The sequence below is a fragment of the Pseudophryne corroboree genome, chromosome 1 (assembly GCF_028390025.1).
Source record: "Pseudophryne corroboree isolate aPseCor3 chromosome 1, aPseCor3.hap2, whole genome shotgun sequence".
Classification (NCBI taxonomy): domain Eukaryota; kingdom Metazoa; phylum Chordata; class Amphibia; order Anura; family Myobatrachidae; genus Pseudophryne; species Pseudophryne corroboree.
The window spans coordinates 1,222,310,478-1,222,338,167 of NC_086444.1; the positions used below are offsets into that span (position 1 = coordinate 1,222,310,478).

The window sequence follows — 27,690 nt, forward strand, 5'->3', positions numbered from 1 at the left end:
TTTATCATATACACCCATATTCATCTTCTGTTCATCCAATATCTAAGCAGCTGTTCAGTGGGTGAGGACAGATAGATCTGTAGATAATCAGAGTGTGTCATGGGATGAGTGTGCTCCACTTATGGGGACCCTGGCCCATGTGTGAATGGGGCAGTATGAGACAAGGGCTGGGTCATGATGTGGGGGAGGGGAATGGAAGGAAGCTGCAGCGATATCTCACAGATGTACAGTTATGGTGATATAATCTTCACGTTCCATGTTTGCTTTGTCATCATGTGGCACATTGATATGAATATCTCAGGGAGATAACTGAATAATTGGATACACCTTCATGTGACTGAGAAAGGCAGCTGAAGGCAATATGCAATCAGTGGCTTTGAAAATGTTTATCTACAAGACAATGAATAGAGCATTCAGCAGTAATAAATGGCCGGGAGCATCATATTCCGGTGATATCCAGTGGCACATTGCCCAGAGTTGGATTGCACCCTATGATAAGAGCCAGAGCAGTGGTCCATAGAACATCACAATGCAGACAGATAAACAGATGGAGCTATTACATTTAGGCTGTGTACTAGGAAATGTTATTAAGAGGTCTAGTATACAAGGACAACAATCAGCATGTCGGCATTCATATAAAACTGTCACACTGTGAAATGTCTACATGACAGAATGTCAACAAACAATGTCTGGTGGCCTAGCAGTGACATTCCTGCTCCAGATGGCAGCATCATCTTCAATTGAGTCTTCTGGGTCCCGGTGATCTCTGGCAGTCATATGTGGAGCAGATCTGGTGAAGACCTCTGACTGAAATGACATTCTAGTGAGTATCCCACCATCCCTAACCTCTAACCATAAACTTTTCCCTTGTGCATATCCCTGACTCTCGCCCTGCATCCTAACCCTAACACTCCCCTGATTGTATAAACCTATCCCTCCCATCCAGCAGCATAACCCTAACCTCCCGGGTAAGCATTTATTTATTAATGTGTTTATTACACTACAGGTGCAATTGGACCTTGTCAGCCATGAAATGCTGGCACATTTGGTGCCAGCCTGCCCTGAGAATACTGAAAATTGGGCATGACATGACAGGCTGTGACATGTAGTGTCACAATAAAAAAGAAAAAAAATTTTTTTTTTACATATGTATATTAACCCAATAGTCCTAAGCACCATGGGGTATAAGTAAGGAGAACTGAGTTTCAGAATTTGCCAGTTCCATAAGTAACACAGTTAAGTGTGTGAGCCTAGTAGCTGTGCTCCCCAGAGTTTACAGATGTTGCCTTTTTACCTACAATCCTTTCTTCCTTTGCACTCCAGTCCAGTTCCATTCAGGTAGCACTCCAGTGCGGTTCCAGCCTGGTTGCAGTCCAGTGCGGTTCCAACCTGGTTGCACTCCAGTGCGGTTCCAGCCTGGTTGAACTCCAGTGCGGTTCTAGCCTGGTTGCAGTCCAGTGCGGTTCCAGCCTGGTTGCACTCCAGTGCGGTTCCAGCCTGGTTGAACTCCAGTGCGGTTCCAGCCTGGTTGAACTCCAGTGCGGTTCCAGCCTGGTTGAACTCCAGTGCGGTTCCAGCCTGGTTGAACTCCAGTGCGGTTCCAGCCTGGTTGCACTCCAGTGCGGTTCCAGCCTGGTTGCACTCCAGTGCGGTTCCAGCCTGGTTGCACTCCAGTGCGGTTCCAGCCTGGTTGCACTCCAGTGCGGTTCCAGCCTGGTTGCACTCCAGTGCGGTTGCATCCCAGTCCGGTCCCAGTTTGGTTGCATCCTAGTCCGATTCCATGCCCATTCTCCTCTATAACTTTCATCATCCCAATTCCAGCCCTGTTAGCACTTCCAGTCCGGTTCTCATCTAGAAGTGTCATCATCCCGCTTCCAGCAGGTCAGCAGTCCAGTCCAATTCTTATCCAGTAGTTTCTTCATTGCTTCCAGTCAAAGCCCGCTCATAATCTGTTCCAGCCAATTCTTCTCAATATCAGTCCTGTAATTCTTGACTAACACCCTGCCATATTCTACCACTCAAGCTTTTCAGGTTTTGCACCAAGTAAGGATCTAGTTTCCATCCAGCCAGTTAACCTTTTGCTACACTCCTCTCTACTACATTCGCCATCCTGTGATCAACACCAAAGTCGTTGGTGTTCCAGTGGTCAGGATACGTGTCTCTCTGCTGAGACCCGGGTTCGACTCCTGGTCAGGGATTGCTCTCTACCTCTACATATCAAATGTATCCCTCAGACCAACCGATCCCACACATAGTCCTGCAGTTACCCAAACAGACTTTACATAGACTCCAGGTTCACAAAATAAACAGATATGACACCCCATATTGCACATGTGCAGATCTGATACTGTATGACCAAATACTCATAGAGACCATTTGAAGGCCATCTTCTATTTGTCTCCAAACCGGATAATAATTAAATTGCAGGCCCCATGAAGATCAAGCTTGGTGAAAATTTGCACCACTTTTATGTGATTGCAAAGTTCTGAGATTAGAGGTAAGGGATACTGGTCCTAATTGTTAATAGTGTTCAGACCTCGATAATCTATACAATGCCTTAGACCTCTGTACTTCTTAACAAAGAAAAGACCAGCTCCTTTGGGGGACTTGGATTTTCTAATGAACTGACGTTCAAAGTTCTCTTTGATACAGATGTATCCATGCTTATTCAGCCTGCAGCACGGCCGCACTGGCACACACACACTGCTGAGGTATGCTGAACTGCAACTTAGTATGGTGCCCATATATTCCTATTGGCATGCATACATGTATCCTAGTTGTGGACAAATTTGCTGTGAATCTGGCAAGCTGCAGGTTAGATGAGCATGGCTACATCTATATATTCAATTATAACCTGGGTTTCTGGGAGTGACAGAGGAAACACTTTGCATGAAGAGGCATTTTCCCAGTTAACAGGTCAATAGAGCAGTCCTGTTCCTGATAAGAAGGTAGTGTTTCAGCAATTTTATTTTTTTACAGAACAGTATGTTACAGCTTTCCTGGCTGTTTGTAGTATGTTCCTGTTGTATGCTGTCTTACCATCAGGGGTCGCCAGACACTTTTGTTTAATTGCAGTTCTGGTTACTGCCAGAGGTGTTGCTGTCTGGACATTGCTGAGATCAGTTGCCTGGTGAATTATTATCAATCAGAAATCATGGACAACACCTGTTTGCTAGCCTTATAGTCTGCTTGGGACCAGGGTACATGGCTTGTCATTAATGTTGTTTTCTGGTTCCTGGTTTAAGAATCCTGTTTCTGGTCCCGTCTTTTCTTGTTCAAGCTCCAAACTACCGCCCATTACTACATGTGTGACCTCCAGATCCTAAGGGGTAAATTTACTAAGATGGGAGTTCTATTTAAGATAGGATGTTGCCCATAGTAAACAATCAGATTCCAAGTATTATCTTCTAGAAGGTGATAGATAAATAAGATGAAGAATCTGATTGTTTGCTGTGGGCAACAACCCATCTTAAATAGAACTCCCATCTTAGTAAATTTACCCCTAATTGTTTCTTGCCTGGACTGCTGCCTCTGTGCTACAGTTTCCTTCATCTCGATTCTTACTCTTTGTGCATGAAACCTGCCACTACCTTCCATAATTACCTGTTTGATTTCGGGACACTTTATTGTTACATCTGTTCTGGACTCGACTCCAATGTCAAATCTTCTGCTATCTGCCATCAAACCTGGTACATCTTGGTAAAATTACATCCAGCTTCTTTATTTGTTCATAATATTCAGTACCTGCAGTAACTTCTAACCAACTACATTCAACAACTGCACCTTTCCATATTTACTGCTGTACATTCATGCTCCATTATACAAGGATTTTCTATATGTGCATACAGCGTATCTTGTTAGTTTAATGTTATTTGGATTTCAAGTGTTTCTGCAAATCAAGTCACTGTGAATCTCCTGTACTAATTGTTATCCAGCTACAGCCAAGTGGGATTCCCTGTGCTGTCCTTGTGATCTCTTCAATAAATATCCTAAGGTTCCTTGATATATTTTGTGAAGTCTGTTCTGGTAAACTCAAGTGGTTAATTCCTAACAACATATCACTCAAGGGTTGATATGGAGATATACTGGTAGAGAGTCATTGTGAGAGATGATCGATCTTTGTTGTGGAGGTCTGATGGTCAGCAAGCATCTCAGATGGCACTGAGATCCCACAACAAAATTTGTGTATAACTCCAGTCTAATATGGGAGCATGCAGACCTAGCATGGAAGACCCAGGATAATATGCTTCTTATCTGTTGGTAGTAGATAAAAGGAGATTAAGCACCTGTGGAAATCGCCAACCTGCATGGTCACATCTGAAGTCTGGGAGTGAATAGTAGCTATAGGAATCTTATTCCCATCCACACCAAAGATACAAGCGAAGTCTGCAAAGGCACACAAGGAATTCTGAGCTCCTTACATTTCCTGGCCATGATAGTATTGCCATTAGAGCCAGAATCTAAAAAGTACTTAATTGGATATATGGAGGATCACACTGAGATTATATACAGAATGCTGAAAGCGCTGTGCAGAGGCAGCATGTATAGACTTCACTGACAACTAAGCATAAAGAGCAGAGATCACCTGCTGAACATGGGATTCTAACCAGGAGTTGTCAGCAGCTAGTAACTCAGACTGCAGCTTGTAAGCTAAACTGCAGGAGTGATGGAAGAGGTAAGACACAAAACATGAGAAATTTTGTCAGGACAAAAATTCCATGAAGACAGTTCAATCAGATGCTAGACAAACTCAATGACACAAAGCTTCAATTGGAGTGAGGATCTTCGATGATTCTTTTTTTTTCCCCCTCCTAGAATGCTTGGAAACACTTAGTGGAGGTGGAATCTCTGCATGAAAAAAAAGCTTTACTAAGGAACATGGGTCCACCAAGAAATGGAGTCTCATCAGCTTCAGTGTCGTAGTCAGAATTAGAATCTAAGTCTAATATTAGGATGAAATCTTTGTTTTTAGACAGAGAATGTTCCCAACGATAGTTGAAATAACATGAGGCAGATGACCATAAACATAATGTAGGACTTGAAGAATCAAAGGCTGACTAAATCAGATGACTGGAATGCTCTGAATAACTACTGTATGGGGAATACATGGAGATATTCCCCATGTTCATATCAATGGTTTGTAGCTTATGTACAGATTTTGTAGTACTGCTGTTCATGTAGGGTTGAAAGACTTTAGCGTTTTGATCCACTGGAACTTGATCTTCCTCAGATGTCCAATGAAGAGAGGACTAAGCAACAGATGAATTATTGACAGAAAAGGTAGAATGCTTGGATGACTCCACATGGACTGTCTTTGGACCAAATTATCCAACTACATCATCACAAAAGGTCAGCAAATTCTGTAGTATTAATTATTAGACTGAATATGTGGGTTAAACCATTCTGAGGCTTCACTTCTGAAGGCTAGAAGATGTTTTACTATTTTAGCAGAAGTAATACCAGATGATGAATCTGCCATCATCACCGAGAGGTGTTGAACAACCAAAGCATGGAAATGAGCTAAGTGTAGATCTCCATCAAAGTAAGTAATTGATGAGGCATCAGATTTAAACTCAGAAGGAGAACCTAATGATGAATACACACAATCAGATGTTAATTCAGCTTGAGGCACTTCAGACCCAAAGGGAAGTTTGCAAACAAGGTAAGGAAAAGGGGATCAGTTTCTCTGGGTGCACTCTTTTCCCAAGACCAATAAAGATTTCTGATATTAAATCTGTGTCACTATACTTTTTTTTTATATATATACATATATTAACACTTGATTTATAGTACCTACCAATACCCATATGGAATAACTCAACTTTATTAATATCCCATATGAAGTATTATGACCCTAAATTGGGCCGTGAAAGTGAAGTATAAAAACAATAAAGAATAATAGACGTGAATCAGAAAAAATGGACAAGTAAAGAAAAAGAGATAATTTACTCGTCCTGGTGTCAAATAATAAAGAAGATTAAAATCAAAGCCGTGTGCCGCCTGTCATTTATTAATGTTTCATGTAACTTAGTATTCCAATGTTATATTTCTAAGAAGAATAAGGGTTGGGATATATATATATATATGTTTATGTAATCTTGGTTATTATTATAATACTCCCTGATTGATAATAAAATTCTTCAAAAATCTATGCCAACCTTACTGCATTATTATAAACAATATTTGCTCATAATTGTATGTGAGCCTTCTATTGTTTTTGATAAAGGCAAGAATTCTCAGTGCAGATATTTTGTGCTTCAATCCTGCCAAGAATAATAGTTGCTTTTAAATGTTACACCTGGTACCAGAGTATTGTCTCGATACAAATGTTGCTAAATCTAAGCAAAATATCCAGCTGTGTTGTAACTATACTGTCTTATCACTGAAGAGCTATAGTATCTCTTTCTAAATACAGTATAGTTATGGGTGGTTTATTATAGGCAGGGGACACATTAGGGTCTTTCTTATAACCAAGCAATCATATATATATATATATGTACAATACATGCATGTAAAATTTACTTGTCATACTGTACAGTCTTTTAGGCTGATGACATTACACGTTGATCATATACACACCATTTAAAGAGGGATCAAGCTGATGACATTACACGTTGGTCATATACACACCATTTAAAGAGGGATCAATTTATACTCCCCCGTTTGAGTTATTATGCGTTTGTGTACTATATAGCACAATAGGAGATGGTACGTTTATATTCAAATGATGTTTGGTTATATACTGGTAGTAGTCGTAGTAAACTGCACAGTTCTTAATTGTTTTTACCCTGCTTAATATATATATCTCTCATGCCCATATCATATTCCACATCTCTCACAGATAAGGTTATGGAATGGTTTTAATATAAATATAGTGATAACATAGGGCAATTTATACACCTTTATACTGACAATGCTCGTATTGGGTGTCCTGTGGCTGGGTTCCCAGTCAATAAGATACTGGTTTTTATTCCTAGATATCATAGACCAGTGTTAAAAAGACATTTAATCCCAATAAACATGCTCTACAGAAAAAGTTTGAAAAGCTGTTCTATAAGTATAGTAGTGTGGAACAGTTGCCTCCTCCTTTATAGTATCAGTGTTTGCATACAATATTCTGTAGTTATGTACATAATAAATGGAATCCTAGTCTTTTTTATATAAGATGCCACAGGCATATATAGAGAGTCAGGGCTCCTTGTGTTACATGCTACCACATATCATCGCATTGTACTGTGCTGGCTGGTCTCTCTACATGTCTGGATATGTGGACAATAATCTGCTTCTTTAAACTGTCAGTACTAATGTGCAGTGTCCTCTAACTGCAGGTAAAAGCCTGATGTCTTTAATCAGATGCTGCAGGCATATACAGAGAATCCAGGCTGTCAGTGTTAAATGCTACCACAGGACACTGCGCTGTGCTATCCAGACTGATGCCTCCACACCCCTAAATGTATCATGCCCAGGCAAACAATAAGGTTGATAAGTAATACATTGGAATAACAATTAATAGCTAAAACATTATTTGTCTAGCGGCGCACGGCAAATCCCTATGCGCATTTCACTCTATATTAGAGCTTCGTCAGGGCTCTAGTGATCGGCGCCCGCCTCATAGTAGATTTATATAGGGAGAGGGAGCCAGTGAGAACTCGTTATAGTTGTCATAGCCGATCCGTTGTGCGCACTGGGGATTTGTTTTTTGAACCAAAGGGAAGTTTATTAGGGCTCAAGGCAGTCAGTGCAATATATGCATCTTTGGATGGCGAGTCTTGTATTGGCTTAAAACTGCACTCTTCATTGATAACCTGGGAAACTTCCTTTACTTCAGGTGATACAGCAAGAGCATCCTGGTGCTCCTAAATAGAAGCACTTAAATTATCCAAAGAAGATTGGTATGAACTCTTCTCTGAAACTGAAGCCGGCGCTGTCTGTTTCTCCAATGATAAATAATTTGAAAACTATGGATTATTGTAAAAATCTTCTGATGAAGCTAGGTGACCGAGCCTAGGGAAACGCGTTAAGTGTAAAAGCTGCCATCACCACCATTACGAGTGCCCCACATCACCACGGATCCAGATATGGACATATAACAATCAGCTTTGGAACACATGCTTTGGAATTTTTCCCTGTGGGACATTTATATTACAGCACCGACTGGAGAGACCCAGCTTGAATACAAGTGACACAGCATGCTTGCTGTTATCTAAAGCCTCTGGAAGCCTCCGTCCTCACGGGTAATACCAGCTGTCTTCATTCCTTTTCCCCAGAGAACTTTGTCCAGTGTTCTAGTCCGGGATCCATAGTGGACACTCACCTGCAGCACATTCAAATGCTTTACAGCTCTATATATGCCCTATATTTCATGTGTATATGTGAATTTTAAATATAGCTTTATTAATTGATGTTTAGCTAATAAATCCAAGTGTGTTTTTACAATCATCCATAGTTTTCAAATTATTTATCATTGGAGAAACAGACAGCGCCGGCTTCAGTGCTTTTCTTTGTTAAAAATTATTTTGGGACTGACAATCCCTTGCTGGCAGCTGTGACAGCGCGTCTGGAATTGCTCTTTTCCTCTTCTCTGAAACTGGTTGGTGTAACTTAATAGAAATAACTGAGCCAGGAGCTTCCCCTAGATAAACAACTTTAGATAAATTTGATTTTAAAATGTATGGCACCTCACACGGGTACTTAACTGTTGAAACAGATGATGAACTTACAGGAGCAGAGTTAGGGTAAGTTGAGAAACCTCTGATTGAAGAGGGAATGTCATCTCTGAAACTGACTGGCAGAAGTCCATAGCATGAACTGACTGATCATTTGAAGTCCCTTCCTGGGGTAGGATGCTCAAAGCCTCCATTTGAGTTCAGGAACTTGCATTATCTGAGAAGGCTGTTTATTCTAGACATGTTGGCAAGGAAGCAGTTTCTGAATTCATTCTCTGAATAGCAGACTGCAGTCTTAGCTCTCAGTCGTAAATCCATTATTGGAACATGCTGGAAGAATTTATTTACTGGATCAATAGAAGGAACCAGATTGGATCCAGATATCTAAATTGGATAGAACCAGAGACTAAACCATACAAATGGATGGAATCGGATTGAGTCTGGAAGGACTTGTACCGGCTGGAACCAGAGGAGTTTTTGGACCTATGGATGGAATCAGATTGGGTCCAGAGATACTTGAATCATCTGGTACTGAAAAAACCTGATCCAGACAAATGAATAGAACCAGATTGACTGTGGAAGTGCTTGATCTGGTTGGCCCCAAACAAGTTTTTGGATGTTTACAAATGGAATTGGATTGGGTCCAAAGGTATTGGAATTGGTTGGAACCAAAACAAACATACAGTACTCTGGGTGTTCAGATGACCCATCTTGGACCTGTGCTGCAACAGCTTTCAACTTGGTGGCATACTCAGAAGATGGTGGACAGGAGTTCATGTCGGCATCTATGGCTATATGAATTTCACCTGGGAACTTGGCCATGATTATCTCCCTTGGGGCAGGAACTCTGAAAACCCCTCATGCAGTTAAAAGATCTGACATTTCTCCTTGAGTAGAAGACACAGATGCCAGGAACCTGAACGTCAGATACCCCTTCTGGGGTCAGCAGATCAGAAGCCTCTTCAAAGGCTGCAGGGTCAGAGGCCCCCCTGGGACTGAACCAAGAAACACCCCATATGCGGTTAAACAATCAGATGACTCTCTAAAGGCTACAGGATCAGATGCCTCACTTGAGAATAACAAGTCAGAATCCTCTGTAGAGGCTATGGAGTCAGACACTTCCATGGTGATGATAGACTTAAATAACCTCTTTTGGGTTCCTGAACTTGGAAATTGGACTCCATGTCCCAGGACCCCAATCATAAACCTGGAATTCTCTTTGGATGAACATCTTAATGCACTTAAGGAGAAAGAATTGACTGGAGACCTGTATGAGTGCCTACTCAAAATCAATATTAAGAAATACACAGAAGAAAAGATCAAACGTTATGCATCCATTATGCGTGATTAATAAACGTCCATCCTTTGTTTCCTTTTTTATATTACTTTGTCTAATTTCTTGATGGAATATATCTCAATTTCCGAATAGCATATAAGAAAAAAATAAGAAGCTACATGTAATGTTGTTTCATATATAGTTCTTTATGTTAAACATTTCAAAATCCCACATGTCTATTGTCACTTAAGAGTGGATAAAGACACAATCCAGCCAGGGAGAAAGCGTACCCCAACTCACAGTGGAACCCCAAAAATGAAGAAATATAAATGTATCTTTATATCCTCTCAATCACCCTTTGTGTCCTTCATCGGAAAATAAGGTGGCGCATACCTAACTTACTTAAAAATCAGATAGGTGAAACCTATAAAAGGTATCTTTTCATTTTATGTGATGGTTCTAATGTAATATGCGTACCACACTCACGGATTTTCTGGAGAAAGTACTTCTATCTGGGTTTCTTTGTGTTCCAATGCACATTTATTAGCAATCTGCTCAATCAGATTGTGATGTCACTCAGGTGCTAAAAGGGAGTGATAATTCTGGGTAAGAGAAAAACATTTTGCTATCCCTAATGCACACTGAGTGATAAATAACATTACATAATAGTCAGATAATACAGAGATCTTGCTTGCGTATACCTGCAGATATAGGGTTAAGCCCCCAGGCCGAACAGCAAGGCGTCTGTCACTGGGGGTCCCTAATACTGAGTGTGGGTCCAGGGTGCTGGACCCCATTATATCAGCACAGGCCGGCTACTCCAGGGCAGCACACAGGTGAAAATTATTAAGGGTTAATAAGAAGCACATAAGTGCTATATTAAAATAATACAACAATATATACAATGTGATAGGAAAAAAACATGTGTTAATAAAGTGTTAGGGTGTGCCAACCTGATAATGCTGATTTTGATTACCTTATAACCTTCACTATATATGGGTAAGAGACTCAATACGCAATTGGCGTATGGGGTACCGTAAGGGTACGCACTTAGCGTAGCGGACGCTTAGCCGTGATCGAGATGCACGAGCGGCACGCTCGCTCACAGCTTTACGCTTGGTGTCGAACACGCTATAGGCGAGCGACTACCGTAATGCTACGCTACCAGCGTAGCAGACGCTCGAGACCACGAGGAGATCACGAGATGACAATCAGTAAACCTTCAATGTAATACACAGAAAGGATACTCTTATGCTGTAAACCTTGAACTGAAACACTGTAGCGATATAACGCTGCTTAACCTTGTTAACACTAAAGCTGTCTGAGCGATCGAGAGGCTCCTATTACCCTCTGCAATGTAATGAACACACAATACCGTGCTAAGGTTCCAACACCTTTACTAACAAGCTTTTAAGTTATATCGAAAAAGGTAAAAACAGTTTACAAGTTATACACTACAAGCTAACATATAATTCTAACAGAATATCTAGACAGAAATATACAATAGCGTCACAATCTTATACAATAACGGAGAGAGAGAGAGAGAGAGAGAGAGAGAGAGGGAAATGGCCAATACAAAACAGAGAACAAATTTGATTACAGAGAATTACTTACACACACTGGGAACGATCGCTGCGCTAGTCCTGGTACCAGCTCCAAGTTAGTCAATATGAAAACCGTTTGTGGAGTGAGAGATACTGAGCTGTCCCGGCTGGCTGATCTTATATACACTGCGTACAGTACACTACAAAGGGACCTATAATCTCATTGTTCATTGGACACAGGAATGTCTCCCTGTATCATAACAAAAGGTCATCGGTTGATTTGAACAGGTGGGCTGTGGCTATTTCAAACAGCTCAGGTGGGAGGGAATCTTCGGATTCCCGCCGCATGGATAATGAACTGCAAATATAGGATATGTCCAGAAATTACTAATGGCCATAACTATATGCAGGAGCGTTTAATCTATACCTAACCAACACCGGATTGTTGCTATTAAAATACTCTTCGGTTAGGTACCAGACACCACTGTTCAACCTTAAACAGACCCCTTGTATAACATAAAGAGGGATTCCCATCTCCATAAACACGTCACATTAAACAAACTTACAGTTATCACTAAGGGGAACATTACCTATAAAACCTGCTATATGGATTTATTAAGCAGCGAATTGAGTCGCTCGCTAGACGCACACAAACTCTACCGTAAATGCACATACCATACGTTCAAGCGCACGCCCGTAGGGGCGCCGTCACGCATCTGCGAATATGTGCACGCACGCCAGAGAAAGTGCATGTGCAGCGGGCAAGCGCATGAGGTGCATATATGGCAACGTGTAGCGTGATATTTTTCTGACTTTGACTGTCCACCCTTTGGCAGTCACCAATAACTGCCACTTCCTAAAACAGTTCAAAAAGAGAATAATATATGTTATATGTAAATACATTTCTATGATTGGGTAAGGGAGGAGAGAAGAAGGTGGGAAAAAGGTATGACCTAGTGAGATAGTAGAAGCATGTGTGTATGAGTCCATGTTTGAGGGGTCATGTATCATCGTGCTGTACATGTTTTAAATCAAGCTTCAAGGTATTGCGAAGTATACATTTGAATTCCTTCTTATCCCGTATTAAGGGTCTGTGGATGGGCTGTCAAACTTTACCGAGCTCTTTTCGGCTTTTGGTTGTAACAAAATGGGGGAGCACATTTTAGTTGATGATACATGAATGGGGGGATATGTGAGTGCTGATATCTGTGTCTATATTCCCTATCGACTATGTGTGTCATTACCTGAAGGTTGTAGAAATGAAGATAAGAAGCAATTATGGCAAATGCAGTCATCATCTATGTGAGGTTAATATACATTTGTTGATTGAGGTTTTGTCTTGTGTCTTGTCTCGATGTACATGTTGACTGTAGTCTCCCGATGCTTTTGCTATAATTGCTGAGCAAAAAGCTTTCTCAATGTCCATAGACTTACAGTCATTAAAGTATTGGGCTATCGTAAAAGTTAAAGTCACTAGGGATATTGGGGGGTCTATGGCATTGTCCATCAGTGGTCTGTATAAAAAAGGTTGTCAAATTCTTCTTCCAAGCGGATGTCTTTGTACCTTGGGGGAAAACAAAGGAGAAACGGGTGAAAGAAACGGACCGTGGAATCACATTTTCATCACAACATTGTCTCTATCGTTGGGTCATAAATCAAATTTGTTGTTATTACGGTGTCCTCACTCCTTAGACTCATCACTCTGGCTTTATCTTTACACTTTGTCAAACTCTGAACGCATCTAAATATCAAACCGACCAATATGATAACACCCAGAATGCACAAAAGAAATTTCCCTACATCCATAATAATACCTTGGGCCCATTCTCCTAAACCAGGGAACCAATTTCGTGGGTTCAACCATGACACCCAACTGGTCAGCTCATTACCCACAGTGGCGAGAGTGAGATTATGTCTCCTTCGGAACTCCCACTTTAATTGCAAGATATCATCCATCTTTTGGTCTATGACCTCGACCGGGTCCTCAGTGCTGTTTGTAATGTACGTGCAGCACTTTACTCCATATTGAGTAGCCAAGGTGACACAATACCCGCCTGTCACTGCTGTGAGATAATTGAGAATCATCCTATGCTGAACCAATTCTGTTTTGTAGGCTTGTAACTCTCTCCCAGTATACCTGAACGTGTCATCATACATTTCATTGATATTGTCTATTAAATTTGCAAGCGCAGATATATATCTATAATTTATCACTCCCCTGGCGGTACGAGTGATATCCATCGCGAGAAGGAATTGAATCCCGGTGGATTCATGGATCAAATCAGAGGCAGGATGCTCTGTTTTCTCTATCAGTTGCCTTTTAACGACGTGCTCGTAATGAGTGTGAGTATAAGGAGCCTGGGCACCGCAGTGAATATCTTTCATTTTAGTGTGGGATACAGTCATTACCTCAGGCAGTACTTTTCCAATATAACATAACCCTTCTGAGTTTGGGGCAAGACACTTATACGCCTTCCTACCGCATATGAAATATGCATCATCGGGGAGAACATATGGGACGGAGTATGACATTACCATGTTACAAATTTTCCACGTGAACTCTCCTAACCCTAATTCTCCCATCTGTTTAGTACACGTATCAGTTTGTATGATCAGTGCACAGTATCCTGGTGATACTTCTCCAACTCGCATGATCCTACTTCCTAAGGTGTACCTATACCGAAAGAATTTCCTATGGTCGGCTATCTGGCGTATAAGCTCTGTGTCTAAGGGCAATCTGTCGGCTCTGTGTGAAAATATCATGGTTTGATAACTCCATGACACTTCCCAATTTCCCGGCTTTCGGGGATTGGAAATGTTAAAGCACACATCTGTCCACATGATATTGGTGGAGCTTTAAACTAGGAGGACTAGAGATATTAAACCTCCTGTCCACCGGCCTCCCACCACTTAGCTCAAGTACCTCTCCTACCGTTAAAGGGAATGGTACTAGTCCTGATTTGCTATGGCCTTGAGGTACTTGAGAGCATACCAAACAATCTGTCTGATTTAACACTTTACCCACTAAGGAGTGATAGTCACTCAATGGATGCTGGTCCATGTGGATATTAAATCTGGACTGACATTTCTTGATGCACCCATCCTCGACTATACTGTCACAGTGTCTACAGATGCAGTTTTCTTCAGCTAACAATCCTTCACAATTTCTTCTATTGTCAATGCTACCAGATCGTTTTCTGATACTCGCCTTTACTCTGTGATTATGTTGTTCTTGGAAATCTACGCCTCCATCCTGGTCATCAGAACCCATTCCAGATCCTTCCTCGACCTCCATGGTACTCTCACCGAAACAGACTGCTCTGGTCAACATCATGGTCAACAGGAAAATCCGGATCACAGTCTCTTGGGGCAAGTCCATCTTAGAGGAGTAAAAGGAGAAAATAAGAAGGGGGAAAGGAAATAGGAGGGAGGTGGGAACTGGAGAAAATAACAAATGGGGAAAAGAAATCTGGCTCGACAAGCTTCTGGTCTTATTATTCCCAACGCTCAGGTGTCGTCTCACTCTTCCCTGAACAGACACTCTAGTGATACAACCTCTACCGTCTGTTCTTTGTCACGGGAACTCTCTGGATCCGCAACCTTCTTACAATGAGACGTATGGACCCAAGTCTCTGTCTCGGCAACCTTCAAAGCAGTTGTGCTGGTCAATAAGACTTGGTATGGTCCTTCCCATCTGTCAATAAGGCAACCTGAGCGTAGAAAATTCCGTATCATTACATAATCCCCATGTTCAATGTCATGACAATTACTGTCTGGCAAATCAGGAATCACCAACTTTAGATTATCATTCTGATTCCTCAATTGCTTACTCATCTTAACCAAGTACTTTACAGTTACATCATTGTTACATTTCAAATCATCCTGGGGGTTAATCATAACATGGGGTTGTCGACCAAACAGAATTTCAAAAGGAGACAGATGAAGAGGGGACCTGGGAGTGGTTCTGATGCTGTATAATACAATTGGCAAAGCTTCAGGCCACAACAGTCCTGTTTCAGTCATTACCTTGCTCAATTTATTTTTAATAGTGATGTTTACTCTTTCCACCTTCGCACTCGCCTGGGGGCGATACGGAGTGTGCAGCTTACTATTAATTCCCATCAACTTACACATTGTTTGAAAGATTTCTCCTGTAAAATGGGTACCCCTATCACTTTCAATTATTCTAGGGATACCGTACCTACACACAAATTCCTGCACAATTTTCTTAGCAGTAAATACAGCGGTATTTGTGGCCGCAGGAAATGCTTCGACCCAATTTGAGAATACATCAATACAGACCAAAACATACTTTAAATTTCTACAAGGTGGCAATTGTATGAAATCAATTTGTATTACCTGGAAAGGGCCATCTGTCGGAGGGATATGGGATGGCTCTGTCGGTATTACCTTTCCGATATTCTTCCTCAAGCAGGTGAGGCATGTCATCGCTCTTTTACCCGCATGGGAAGAAAATCCTGGGGCGCACCAATAAGCTCTTACTAGCTTACACATTCCTTCTTTGCCTAGATGAGTCAGCCCATGTGCTGCTTCCGCTAGACTTGGAAGGTATGCTCTGGGTGCCACTGGTTTACCTTGTCCATCTGTCCAGAGTCCTGAGGACTCCTGGCCATATCCTTTTGACCTCCAAACTGCCTTTTCCTGTGGAGAACACAAATTTTGCATTTCACACAATTTCTGTGTGTTTACAGTATTAAATACCATCAGCTGTGTGGTGTCAGTCTGTCTGGGGGTGCCGGCTGCTAATTTAGCAGCTTCGTCTGCTCGGCTGTTACCAAGTGATACCGGGTCTTGGCTATATGTGTGAGCTTTACACTTGATAACAGCCACTCTGTCGGGTTCCTGTATCGCTGTTAGAAGTCTTTTGATGTGGGCTGCATGCTCTACGGGTGTGCCAGCTGCCGTCATGAAATTTCTGAGGCGCCATAGGGCTCCGAAATCATGGACTACTCCGAAGGCGTACCTAGAATCTGTGTAAATATTGGCTGACTTGCCCTTAGCCAATTCACATGCTCTGGTTAGGGCAACCAGTTCAGCAACTTGTGCTGAGTGAGGTGGGCCTAGCGGTTCTGCTTCTATGGTACCTTGGTCATCTACGACTGCGTATCCAGTACACAAGTCTCCCGAGTCCGTCTGTCTGTGACAACTACCGTCAGTGTAGAAAGTAAAATCTACATCTTCCAGTGGGTTGTCACTGATGTCAGGCCTTGCCGTGAAATTTTGGGTCAAATATTCCATACAATCATGCGTGTCATCCCCTGTATTAAATCCTCCTTCACCATCACTCTCATCCTCCACCCTTTGTGCCTGTCCAGGCACACCTGGGAGATACGTTGCAGGATTTAATGCGCTGCATCTCCTTATGGTAATGTTTACGGGGGCCATCAATGCCAATTCCCATCTTGTAAACCGCGCTGATGAGACGTCTGGTTTGGGCAGAATTCAGTAAGGCTGACACTGCATGTGGTGTATGAATTGTGAGGTTGTGTCCTAGCACTACATCTTCGCTTTTTGTGACTAGCAATGCTATTGCTGCAATGGGGAGGGATCGCGCTACCGTATCTAGCTGAGCGCTATAGTAGGCTACCGGCCTGCTGGCATCACCATGCTTCTGGGTTAAGACACCTGCTGCGCACCCAGCACTCTCTGTTCTGTACAGCTCAAAGGGTTTCCCATAGTCAGGCATACCTAATGCTGGTGCCTGCGTTAGGCACTGTTTAAGTCTCTCAAATGCCATCTCAGATTCGTCTGTGTGCGAAATCTGATCAGGTTTATTTGATGAAACCATCTCCTGTAATGGCAAGGCCAGTATGGAAAAACCTGGGATCCAGTTATGCAATATCCACACATTCCAAAAAACGTTCTAATTTGTTGCTGGGTTTGTGGCAGGGTCATGTCACGAATTGCTTGAATTCTATCAGCGGTGAGGTGTCTCAGTCCTTGTGTCAGACAGTGTCCCAAATACTTCACCCGGGCCTGGCATAATTGTAACTTGTCTTTGGAAACTTTGTGTCCTGTGTCTGAAAGATGAAACAGGAGTTGTTTCGTATCTTTCAGGGATGCTTCCAGTGAATCTGAACACAGTAGTAAATCATCCACATACTGTATCATTATTGATCCACTCTCTGATTGGAAAGACTGTAAACAATCATGCAGAGCCTGTGAGAAAATACTTGTACTGTCTATGAAACCTTGTGGTAAGCGAGTCCATGTATATTGAACCCCTCTGTAAGTAAATGCGAATAAGTATTGACTGTCAGGGCGCAGAGGTACCGAGAAGAAAGCGGAGCAGAGGTCAATCACAGTGAAAAATTTGGCAGTGGGAGGGATTTGCATTAGGATAACAGCTGGATTTGGCACTACGGGGAATTGACTCTCAACTATTTTGTTGACCCCTCTTAGATCCTGTACTAATCTGTAACCCCTCCCCCCACTCTTTTTAACAGGGAAGATGGGACTATTTGCAGTGCTGGACGTCCTTACCAGAATGCCCTGTTGTAGCAAGCGCTCTATTACAGAGTAAACTCCTAACTCCACCTCTGGCTTCAGAGGGTACTGTGGGATTTTTGGAGCTATCCTACCATCTTTTACTTGCACAACTACTGCGGCTACATTTGCCATCAATCCAGTGTCTTGTCCGTCCTTGGTCCACAGTGACTCCGGTATCTGGGAAGTCATTTCTTCTACCTTGGACGGACACCTATTTACAATAACAGTGTGTGACATTAATCTTGTTGGGGAGTCTAACATATCTTGTGCTTCCTGAGCGTGGTTTTCGGGTATGTCCAAGAACACACCTTCAGGAGTACAATATATGACGCATCCCATTTTGCACAGTAAATCTCTCCCTAAGAGATTAGTCGGAGCCGATGCAGCCAGCAGGAAAGAATGCTTGGTATGCAAAGGCCCTATCGTAACCTCTGTTGGTTTGCTTAAAGGGTATTGTCGTACTAATCCTGTTACTCCCATGGCTGGAATTGTTTTACCAGTGGTTCTCATGCCCAAGGTCAAATTTATCACTGACTTGGCCGCCCCCGTATCTACAAGGAAATTTAGAGATTTACCAGCTACATCGATTGTGACGTCGGGTTCACTTCCAGGGCTCGCAATCAATTTCACTGGCTGCAGATTACAGGTGTGGCCCAACCCCTATGGTGTGTGGTGACCTCCCTGCAATGCAGTTGCAGCTATCACCTGTGAAGGGGGTAACTGGGTATTATCAGATACTTGCCAGTCTCTTTTTGGGGGATACCTTCTTGTTTCCCCTGCGTGTGGCTCATAACTCCGTCTCTGCGGTCCTTGATCCCAATTAAGTGTGTCATGTCGTTGTCTAGGGGGTTGATATGATTTTTGTGCATTTTTCGATCTTCAGTCTCGTGCAAAATGTCCCTCTTTTTGACAGTAATAACAAGTTACCACATTTGACTTACCCACAGGGGTCGGAGATTTATATAGAGTTGGCCTTATAATCAGGGCCTGTATACTTACGGCCATTAACTTATCACTTTGTGACTCCCTGTGTCTGGTGATATTCCGATCATGATCAATAGCGGCCTCTCTCAAAGTAGCCACCGACAGACCTTGCCAACATGGTTGGGTGGTCTGTACCCTTGTCCTCAATACTTCCTTTAAACCATCCATTAATACAGATACTGCTACTTCTCTATGATTCACATTTGTCTTAATGTCTTCTATGCCTGTATACTTAGCCATTTCCTGTAGTGCCCGATGAAAATACTCAGCAGCTGTTTCTCCCTCTTTTCGTTTGATGGAGAAAATTTTGTTCCATTTGGCAACAGTGTGAAAATACTCTTTTAACTGTAAATTTATTCTCTTTACATTATCTTGGTTGTACTTATCCGTAAGGGGTACGTCGTCATCTAATTTACAGTCAGCTAAAAATCTATCTTGCTGAGTCGACATTGGAGGGTAAACATGCCCTCAGCAATATCTGCCAGTCTTTGTTATTGGGCTCCACAGTATTTCCTAGATCTCTAATGTATTTCTGGCTTGCAACTAGATCTTTCCTAGGATCAGGGAATTCAGACACCATTGATCTTAATTCCATTCGGGAAAAGGGGCCGTGCATGGCGATGTTTCTGACAGTAGTGACTCCTGAAGTGTCAGTTTTCCCATTTGGCACTGCAATTACCCTAACGGGATTAAGGGGGTCATTCCGAGTTGTTCGCTCGCAAGCCGATTTTAGCAGAGTTGCTCACGCTAAGCCGCCGCCTACTGGGAGTGAATCTTAGCATCCTAAAATTGCGAACGACGTATTCGCAATATTGCGATTACACACCTCGTAGCAGTTTCTGAGTAGCTTCAGACTTACTCGGCATCTGCGATCAGTTCAGTGCTTGTCGTTCCTGGTTTGACGTCACAAACACACCCAGCGTTCGCCCAGACACTCCCCCGTTTCTCCAGCCACTCCTGCGTTTTTCCCGGAAACGGTAGCGTTTTTTTCCCACACGCCCATAAAACGGCCTGTTTCCGCCCAGAAACACCCATTTCCTGTCAATCACATTACGATTGCCAGAACGATGAAAAAGCCGTGAGTAAAGTTCCTAACTGCATAGCAAATTTACTTGGCGCAGTCGCAGTGCGAACATTGCGCATGCGCACTAAGCGGGAAATCGCTGCGATGCGAAGATTTTTACCGAGCGATCGACTCGGAATGACCCCCTAAGTTCAATAACATCATTCTGAGTAGATTCTACAATATGTGGTGAAATGGTTTCGGCATAGTGTATGGTGCCGTACTTACCAGTTGATACGACCTCACCTGTCCCTCCACTAGGGGCCTTTGATACTGCTCTTACTGGCTGGGCCGTGCCCACTGTTGTTTCTGCTATGGTGGCTGCTAGAGAGAGTGACGATATTGTTGTTGGGTCATCCTCTTGGTCACACTCCTGGGGAAAGTTTAAAACAGGGTACAGCTTGCACGGATTAGTATTTGCATCAATAATCTTAGTCACATTATTCTTAACATTTATACAGTTACTAAGTGCATGTTTATCATACACCAGTGTGTCATTCTCTGTAACCACTTTCTCTCCCGTTATGTATGGTGGCGGTGGCGCAGTGGCTATCAGTTTCCTGATAGGGTTAGATCCAGCCGCTTGAGCCAATCCTCTCTGTATTTCACCCTCCTGCTGCCATAACTGTAAACAGTCATAATGTTTGATCCGTCTCTTTGCAGATTTATTGAGACATATCCTTCTCCTTAGATTTTGTAACACATCTGGGCTAAAACTGCCTACCCGTGGGAACTTTTCCCCATCATGCACAGTCATCCTTTCCCATTCATCGCACAAAACCTCTGCGTGTGAACCGTATTTCTCACACATTACATACCTTGCCGACCCGATTGGTCGGTTTACTAAGTCAACCCGAACCGAGGTTGATCGCCCCCTACCTGAACAACTGGCCCCCATCTTTGCTGGTGTTGCTTTCACTACCTCTGACCTTCAAATCAGGGTCTTCAGCGAACCCTTATAAAAATCAAGATGTCCGGGGTAGGCCGGCGGCGGAAGTTTACCGAGTACTCCACTCAGTCGCCCACGTCGACCAATATGCCCACACACTGCCTTAGCGCTGGCGTACTCAACCTAGGGCCCCTGCGACCTGAACCTCTATTTACTGGAACATGTGGGTGTAATCCGCAGAGCACTTAACCCTTTCCAGTAACTATTGGTTGTTGGATAGTTCCCGAGTGACCAGCGAACCTCCCTTAAAATAAAAAAAAATTACACAAATCACGTTAGAATGTACAAATAGCGTGTGTGACCCCTCTAGCGTACGTAAATGGTACTGGGTCAAGTTACTAACTAATGCACACAATTACTTGCGGTACAATCGTTCTGCACATTAGCAACTAATCTTATGTGCGGAACGACCAACAGAATCGAAAATTGTGGCTTCGAATTCCTTCAGCCTGAGCTTAATGGCCTATATGGGTATCGCACCAACCCTTTCTGGTGTTGTGCTTCTTTTATCTATAGCGGACTTCTTAGTCTGCTGTACCTAGACCTCCTGGTCTGTCTGGACCTCCTGGTCTGTGCTACAGTAGACCTCCTGGTCTGCTATACTCTAATGCTCTTTTTTTTTTGTTTAACAAGGGATGCCTCCCAAGCCACCATGCAGTCACTACACGTATGTACACGAGAACTTGATGATTTCCTGTGGTTCAACCCCAAAAATTTTAGAAACTTATATATATGTATACACACTCTTTCACCTCATATACTCTTTACTTTCGTTTCTGTGCAGAAATCCCTTTCATTCAGTAACACAGTCTAGTCCAGATGAGTCACAAATTAGAGAAGGATCTATTAGCTTAAAATTTTGGACGCTAAAATTGACTTGCGCTATTTATCGCGTTTCCTCCTTTTCGCCTATTTAAAATAATACTATCGTGTGATTTGTATTATGTGGGCGTACCCAGATGCTCCGTTGCATAATATACGCTCCGTGCGTCGGCCCTTGCGTCACGTACGCGAGTCTCACCCTTTTGTTAGAGACACGTGTACGCCAGCCAGATATGTCCACAGAAATACAATTAACACGTTTATATCAATGTAGATGATTTTTAACTGTAATCATCTACCGAGCACCACACAGGTCTTTCTTTGAATCTTTAGGCAAAGCTGTGCGCGTGTTTTACAAATTACCTCTTAATGTATTATTTTTACTCTTTAACTACCAATAGCAACAAGTCTTTCTCAGCACGTTATCAATTATGAAATGGCAATCAGGAAAGTGATGTGAAAATACACAAATGAAAAGAAATGCAGATGTATGCGTGCGTGCGTACGCAAGACAGAAATAAAACAGTTTTAAAAAGACAATAGCGTATTGTTCTTACCTCCGGTTCCGGATTCCCACAACACTCCTACAACGTAGCGAAACAGACGCTTATCTAGCCAGCACTACTGCCTTCCCGCCCTTGCTGGCAGATAAAGTCTGTATTTCGCTGGTGCGGATATGTGGAGGACAGAAGAGCGGCCAATTGATAATGCTGATTTTGATTACCTTATAACCTTCACTATATATGGGTAAGAGACTCAATACGCAATTGGCGTATGGGGTACCGTAAGGGTACGCACTTAGCGTAGCGGACGCTTAGCCGTGATCGAGACGCACGAGCGGCACGCTCGCTCACAGCTTTACGCGTGGTGTCAAACACGCTATAGGCGAGCGACTACCGTAATGCTACGCTACCAGCGTAGCGGACGCTCGAGACCACGAGGAGATCACGAGTGGCGCAGACGCTCACAAGATGACAATCAGTAAACCTTGAATGTAATACACAGAAAGGATACTCTTATGCTGTAAACCTTGAACTGAAACACTGTAGCGATATAACGCTGCTTAACCTTGTTAACACTAAAGCTGTCTGAGCGATCGAGACGCTCCTATTACCCTCTGCAATGTAATGAACACACAATACCGTGCTAAGGTTCCAACACCTTTACTAACAAGCTTTTAAGTTATATCGAAAAAGGTAAAAACAGTTTACAAGTTATACACTACAAGCTAACATATAATTCTAACAGGATATCTAGACAGAAATATACAATAGCGTCACAATCTTATACAATAACGGAGAGAGAGAGAGAGGGAAATGGCCAATACAAAACAGAGAACGAATTTGATTACAGAAAATTACTTACACACACTGGGAACGATTGCTGCGCTAGTGCTGGTACCAGCTCCAAGTTAGTCAATATGAAAACCGTTTGTGGAGTGAGAGATACTGAGCTGTCCAGGCTGGCTGATCTTATATACACTGCATACAGTACACTACAAAGGGACCTATAATCTCATTGTTCGTTGTACACAGGAATGTCTCCTTGTATCATAACAAAAGGTCATCGGTTGATTTGAACAGGTGGGCTGTGGCTATTTCAAACAGCTCAGGTGGGAGGGAATCTTCGGATTCCCGCCGCATGGATAATGAACTGCAAATATAGGATATGTCCAGAAATTACTAATGGCCATAACTATACACAGGAGCGTTTAATCTATACCTAACCAACACCGGATTGTTGCTATTAAAATACTCTTCGGTTAGGTACCAGACACCACTGTTCAACCTTAAAAAGACCCCTTGTATAACATAAAGAGGGATTCCCATCTCCATAAACACGTCACATTAAACAAACTTACAGTTATCACTAAGGGGAACATTACCTATAAAACCTGCTATATGGATTTATTAAGCAGCGATTGAGTCGCTCGCTAGACGCACACATACTCTACCGTAAATGCACATACCATGCGTTCAAGCGCACGCCCGTAGGGGCGCCGTCACGCATCTGCAAATATGTGCACGCACGCCAGAGAAAGTGCATGTGCAGTGGGCAAGCGCATGAGGTGCATATATGGCAACGTGTAGCGTGATATTTTTCTGACTTTGACAAACCTGAAGCAGCCCTGCCATACTAACACAGGGAAAATCGCACCCCATACCCACCGCATAAATAATAACAAATATGTCTGGATCTAATAGCCCAGTGTAAGGCCACATGATAATGGCTGCTACAGAATCTGAGAGCCAGCTTACCTGGAGACACTCCTAGCTTCACCAATGGCACTCCAATGCTGACCCATCCATTCCTCTCTGAAATACAATGCACATATATTGGCAAGCTGCTCAAACAGATTGTGATGTCACTCAGGTGCTAAAAGGGAGTGGTAATTCTGGCTTAGAGAAAAAACATTTTGCTATCCCTAATGCACACTGAGTGAGAAATAACACATACTTGCCTACCCTCCTGGAATGGCTGGGAGGCTCCCGAAAAACGGGTGACCCTCCTGGCTCCCCGGAAGGGCAGGCAAGTCTCACGATTTACGGGGTTCACCCCCTGCCCGCCGCCCACTTAACGAGTAAAGTGGGCGGTCAGGGCAGGTGATGACGCGATGCCCCCTGCACGTCACCTCAGGGCCCCCCCCCCCCCTGCTGATCCGACGGGCTGCTCTCAGATGTCGGCAACCCTGAAATAACACTACATAATAATCAGATAATACAGAGATCTTGGTTGTGTATATTTCCACATCAATCCACAGACCAACTAATGAATCCAAAAAGTTTGTGAGGGAATGGAGAAGTGGAGGGATAGAAGTGTGAGGATAGTAGCAGGATAATGAAGGAGTTGATGTGGTTGGGGTGTGTGGGAAAAAGGAAACTGTTGAAGGAGAAGATGGAGCTCGGTGTATAAGAAGGAGGATAATGGATGAGAGGGTGTTGGCCAAGTATGGAGAAAGGAATAGGGTGATAGAGGAGTGGATGTGGCCAGGGTGTGCAAGAAGGGGCAGAGTGATGGAGGAGAAAAGAGGCAAGAGTGTGATGGGAAGAATCAGGATGAAGTAGGAGAGGATGGGGCCAAAGTGTGAGGGAAGTAGCGGGGAAATGGAGGAGCGGATATGGAATCTGATGGTTTCATATGCCCATATATGCATTTACATTATCGCACAGGTGACTTACAGGCTCATCTATGCCACAATCTATACCAATGTTATGCATATCGTGTCATGCTGCATGGATTACCAAACTGCAATTATTCACACCAGGCGATCACAAGTGCATATTTTTGGGCATGTGTATGGGTACGCATGTGTGCGACCCATTCACAGTCGCACGAGTCACGCCATTTATGCCGCTATGTGTATAGATGATGGTGATTACATCTGTATACACCATCAGATCCATCTAGATATTTTGTAATACCTGGAATTTCACACCTGTTCAGTTGCGGCCCGTCTGGTTGACAAGTTCTCACTTGCTGCGACACCTGCCGAAGTCTGCATGGAACACCTGTATAGGATTTGGACAGAGGGACGGAGATACTCCAGTATGGACGATACTTCCCCTAAGGTGCACAAGGATCACTACAGTAGGGCACGTGACAAAGGTACAAAGGGTATATTCACCGCTTAGAGTTAACTTGAGCTACTGATTAGTAAGTTTAGCACATTTTGGTAAGACACATTACCTATTATCTCATATCATTTGCATGGTAAACATAAACATATCACAACGTCAACATAAGTTATTTTCTGAACATCAATACTAAAACTCATTTAGAGAAGCTGGCTCAGGAATATTCAAACAGAATACTTAGCCCCTAGATGGCGCTGTGGGCCCAGCAAAGGCAATCTCTGGCCCTATACACAATTCGGAGAAGTTCAAGTATAAATCTATGCAAGGCACATGATAATCACAAAAGAGTATTAGAATTACTTTTCCACTCTTTGGTTTGGTAAATCCTGCGCATGGCAGACAGCAGATATCTCAGTTCCTTGTAGGGCTGCTGGGGTATGATCAGCCAATTGAGGCTTGGGGATTGGCGTAGCCTAAAGCACTGTCCCTATCTGGGGCTCCAGAGGCAAGTGAATATATCGGTGAACACACACGGCAACGTGAGCTAGGCATGCTGCTCCTTTACTCGTAGACAAGCCAACCACTGAGTGTAAGCAATGGCTTCTGTGTCCACTGCTACTGGGTAGCTGCATGCGATGTCAGAGAAACTGCCAAACCTGGGGGTATACCCCTGCATGTCCCTATTAATGTTCTCAATGAGAGGGGCAGAGTAAGTAAGTAAGCAATAAAGCTTGAGGCGCTCTTGTACGTTTATGTGTAGCTACAGAGGTCTAGGGCACTATATATTATTTGGGTCCTGTGGCAGACCCTCCAACATGACCTGCCCCACTAGGTACAACATTTTCTGTTTCTGGACTTCCCTCTTAAGTTATGATTTCCATCACCTGTGTTGAACTAGTTAAATGATAAGAAATCTGTTTCTTCCCAGGTGATGGCAATAATAAATTAAGAGGGAAGTCCAGAAACAGAGCATTTTGTACCTAGTGGGGCGGGTCATGTTGGAGGGTATGCTGTGGTAGCTCTGAGTGCTTAACATTGGAGGTACAGGTACCAGTTTGTTTGTCAGTGCTCTCCCACTGTTTTGCATCCCTGTCATGGCTTCCCCCTCTCCTATTGTGCATACAGCGCTTCCTGGTCCCAGCCGCCTCCTCACTAGTCATGGGCAAAGTGATTCACTGAACTGAGTTGAGACACATGACCCAGTTCAGTGAAGTGTCTCGAGTCAGTGTGTCGGCACACGAGTCATGACTCATTTGCATTGGAATGTATTGCAGAGACTGCACATGATTCAGTGAGTTGCCAGTGCTGGACTCATGGGGGTTTATTTACTAATATTCATGTTTTTGCCGTTTTTAAGGGTGTTTGAACTCGAATGGTATCGGGTGCATTTTACTGCAACTTTTTGAATCCCGATACGATCATTCACTAAGCTGCCGAGTTTTGCACATTCGTTTTTACCGATATCGATATGATTCTTAATGTCAGGCAGTGTTTTACGGGAGTGATGAGTAAAACACTTCCTGACAAAACACAAGGAATCCCGGCCGGATCTATGAGATCCATGCAGGGCTTCATTGTGTACCTTAAAAATGTGTTTAAAGTATTTTTAAATCTGAAAAAAATTGCGTGGGGTCCCCCCTCTTAAGCATAACCAGCCTCGGGCTCTTTGAGCCGGTCCTGGTTGACAAAATATGGGGAAAAAATGACTGGGGTTCCCCCATATTTGAGCAACCAGCACCGGGCTCTGCGCCTGGTGCTGGTGCAAAAAATACAGGGGACAAAAAGAGTAGGGGTCCCCCGTATTTTTTGAACCAGCACCGGGCTCCACTAGCTGGACAGATAATGCCACATCCGGGGGTCACTTTTATACAGCGCCCTGCGGCCGTGGCATTAAATACCCAACTAGTTACCCCTGGCCGGGGTACACTGGAGGAGTGGGAACCCCTTAAATCAAGGGGTCCTCCCCCCCAGCCACCCAAGGGCCAGGGGTGAAGCCAGAGGCTGTACCCCCCATCCAAGGGCGGTGGATGGGGGGCTGTTAGCCTTTTGAAAAAAATTGAATATTGTTTTTAATAGCAGTACTACAAGTCCCAGCAAGCCTCCCCCGCAAGCAGTTACTTGGAGAACCACAAGTACCAGCATGTGGGGGAAAACGGGCCCCCTGGTACCTGTAGTACTACTACTAAAAAAAAACAACCCAAAAAACAGGACACAGACACCGTGAAAGTACAACTTTATTACATTCATTCCGACACACACATACTTACTTATGTTGACACGCAGACTTTGGCCACGTCTCCG

At 43.2% G+C, this 27,690-nt stretch overlaps 1 protein-coding gene across 4 annotated transcripts in view; it reads left to right on the forward strand.

The window, feature by feature from the left end:
- Nucleotides 1-27,690, forward strand: part of LOC135026081 (proteinase-activated receptor 1-like) — a 61,038-nt gene that overhangs the window by 20,027 nt on the left and 13,321 nt on the right. The window contains exon 1 of one of the 4 annotated variants that reach the window (XM_063953597.1): nt 5,246-5,349. The exons of the other annotated variants lie outside the window; for them this stretch is intronic. Coding sequence (XP_063809667.1) covers nt 5,304-5,349 — 46 coding nt within the window. The 5' untranslated portion in view covers nt 5,246-5,303. Of the gene's footprint in view, nt 1-5,245; nt 5,350-27,690 lie in introns of those variants that run through there. 4 annotated transcript variants of the gene reach the window in all.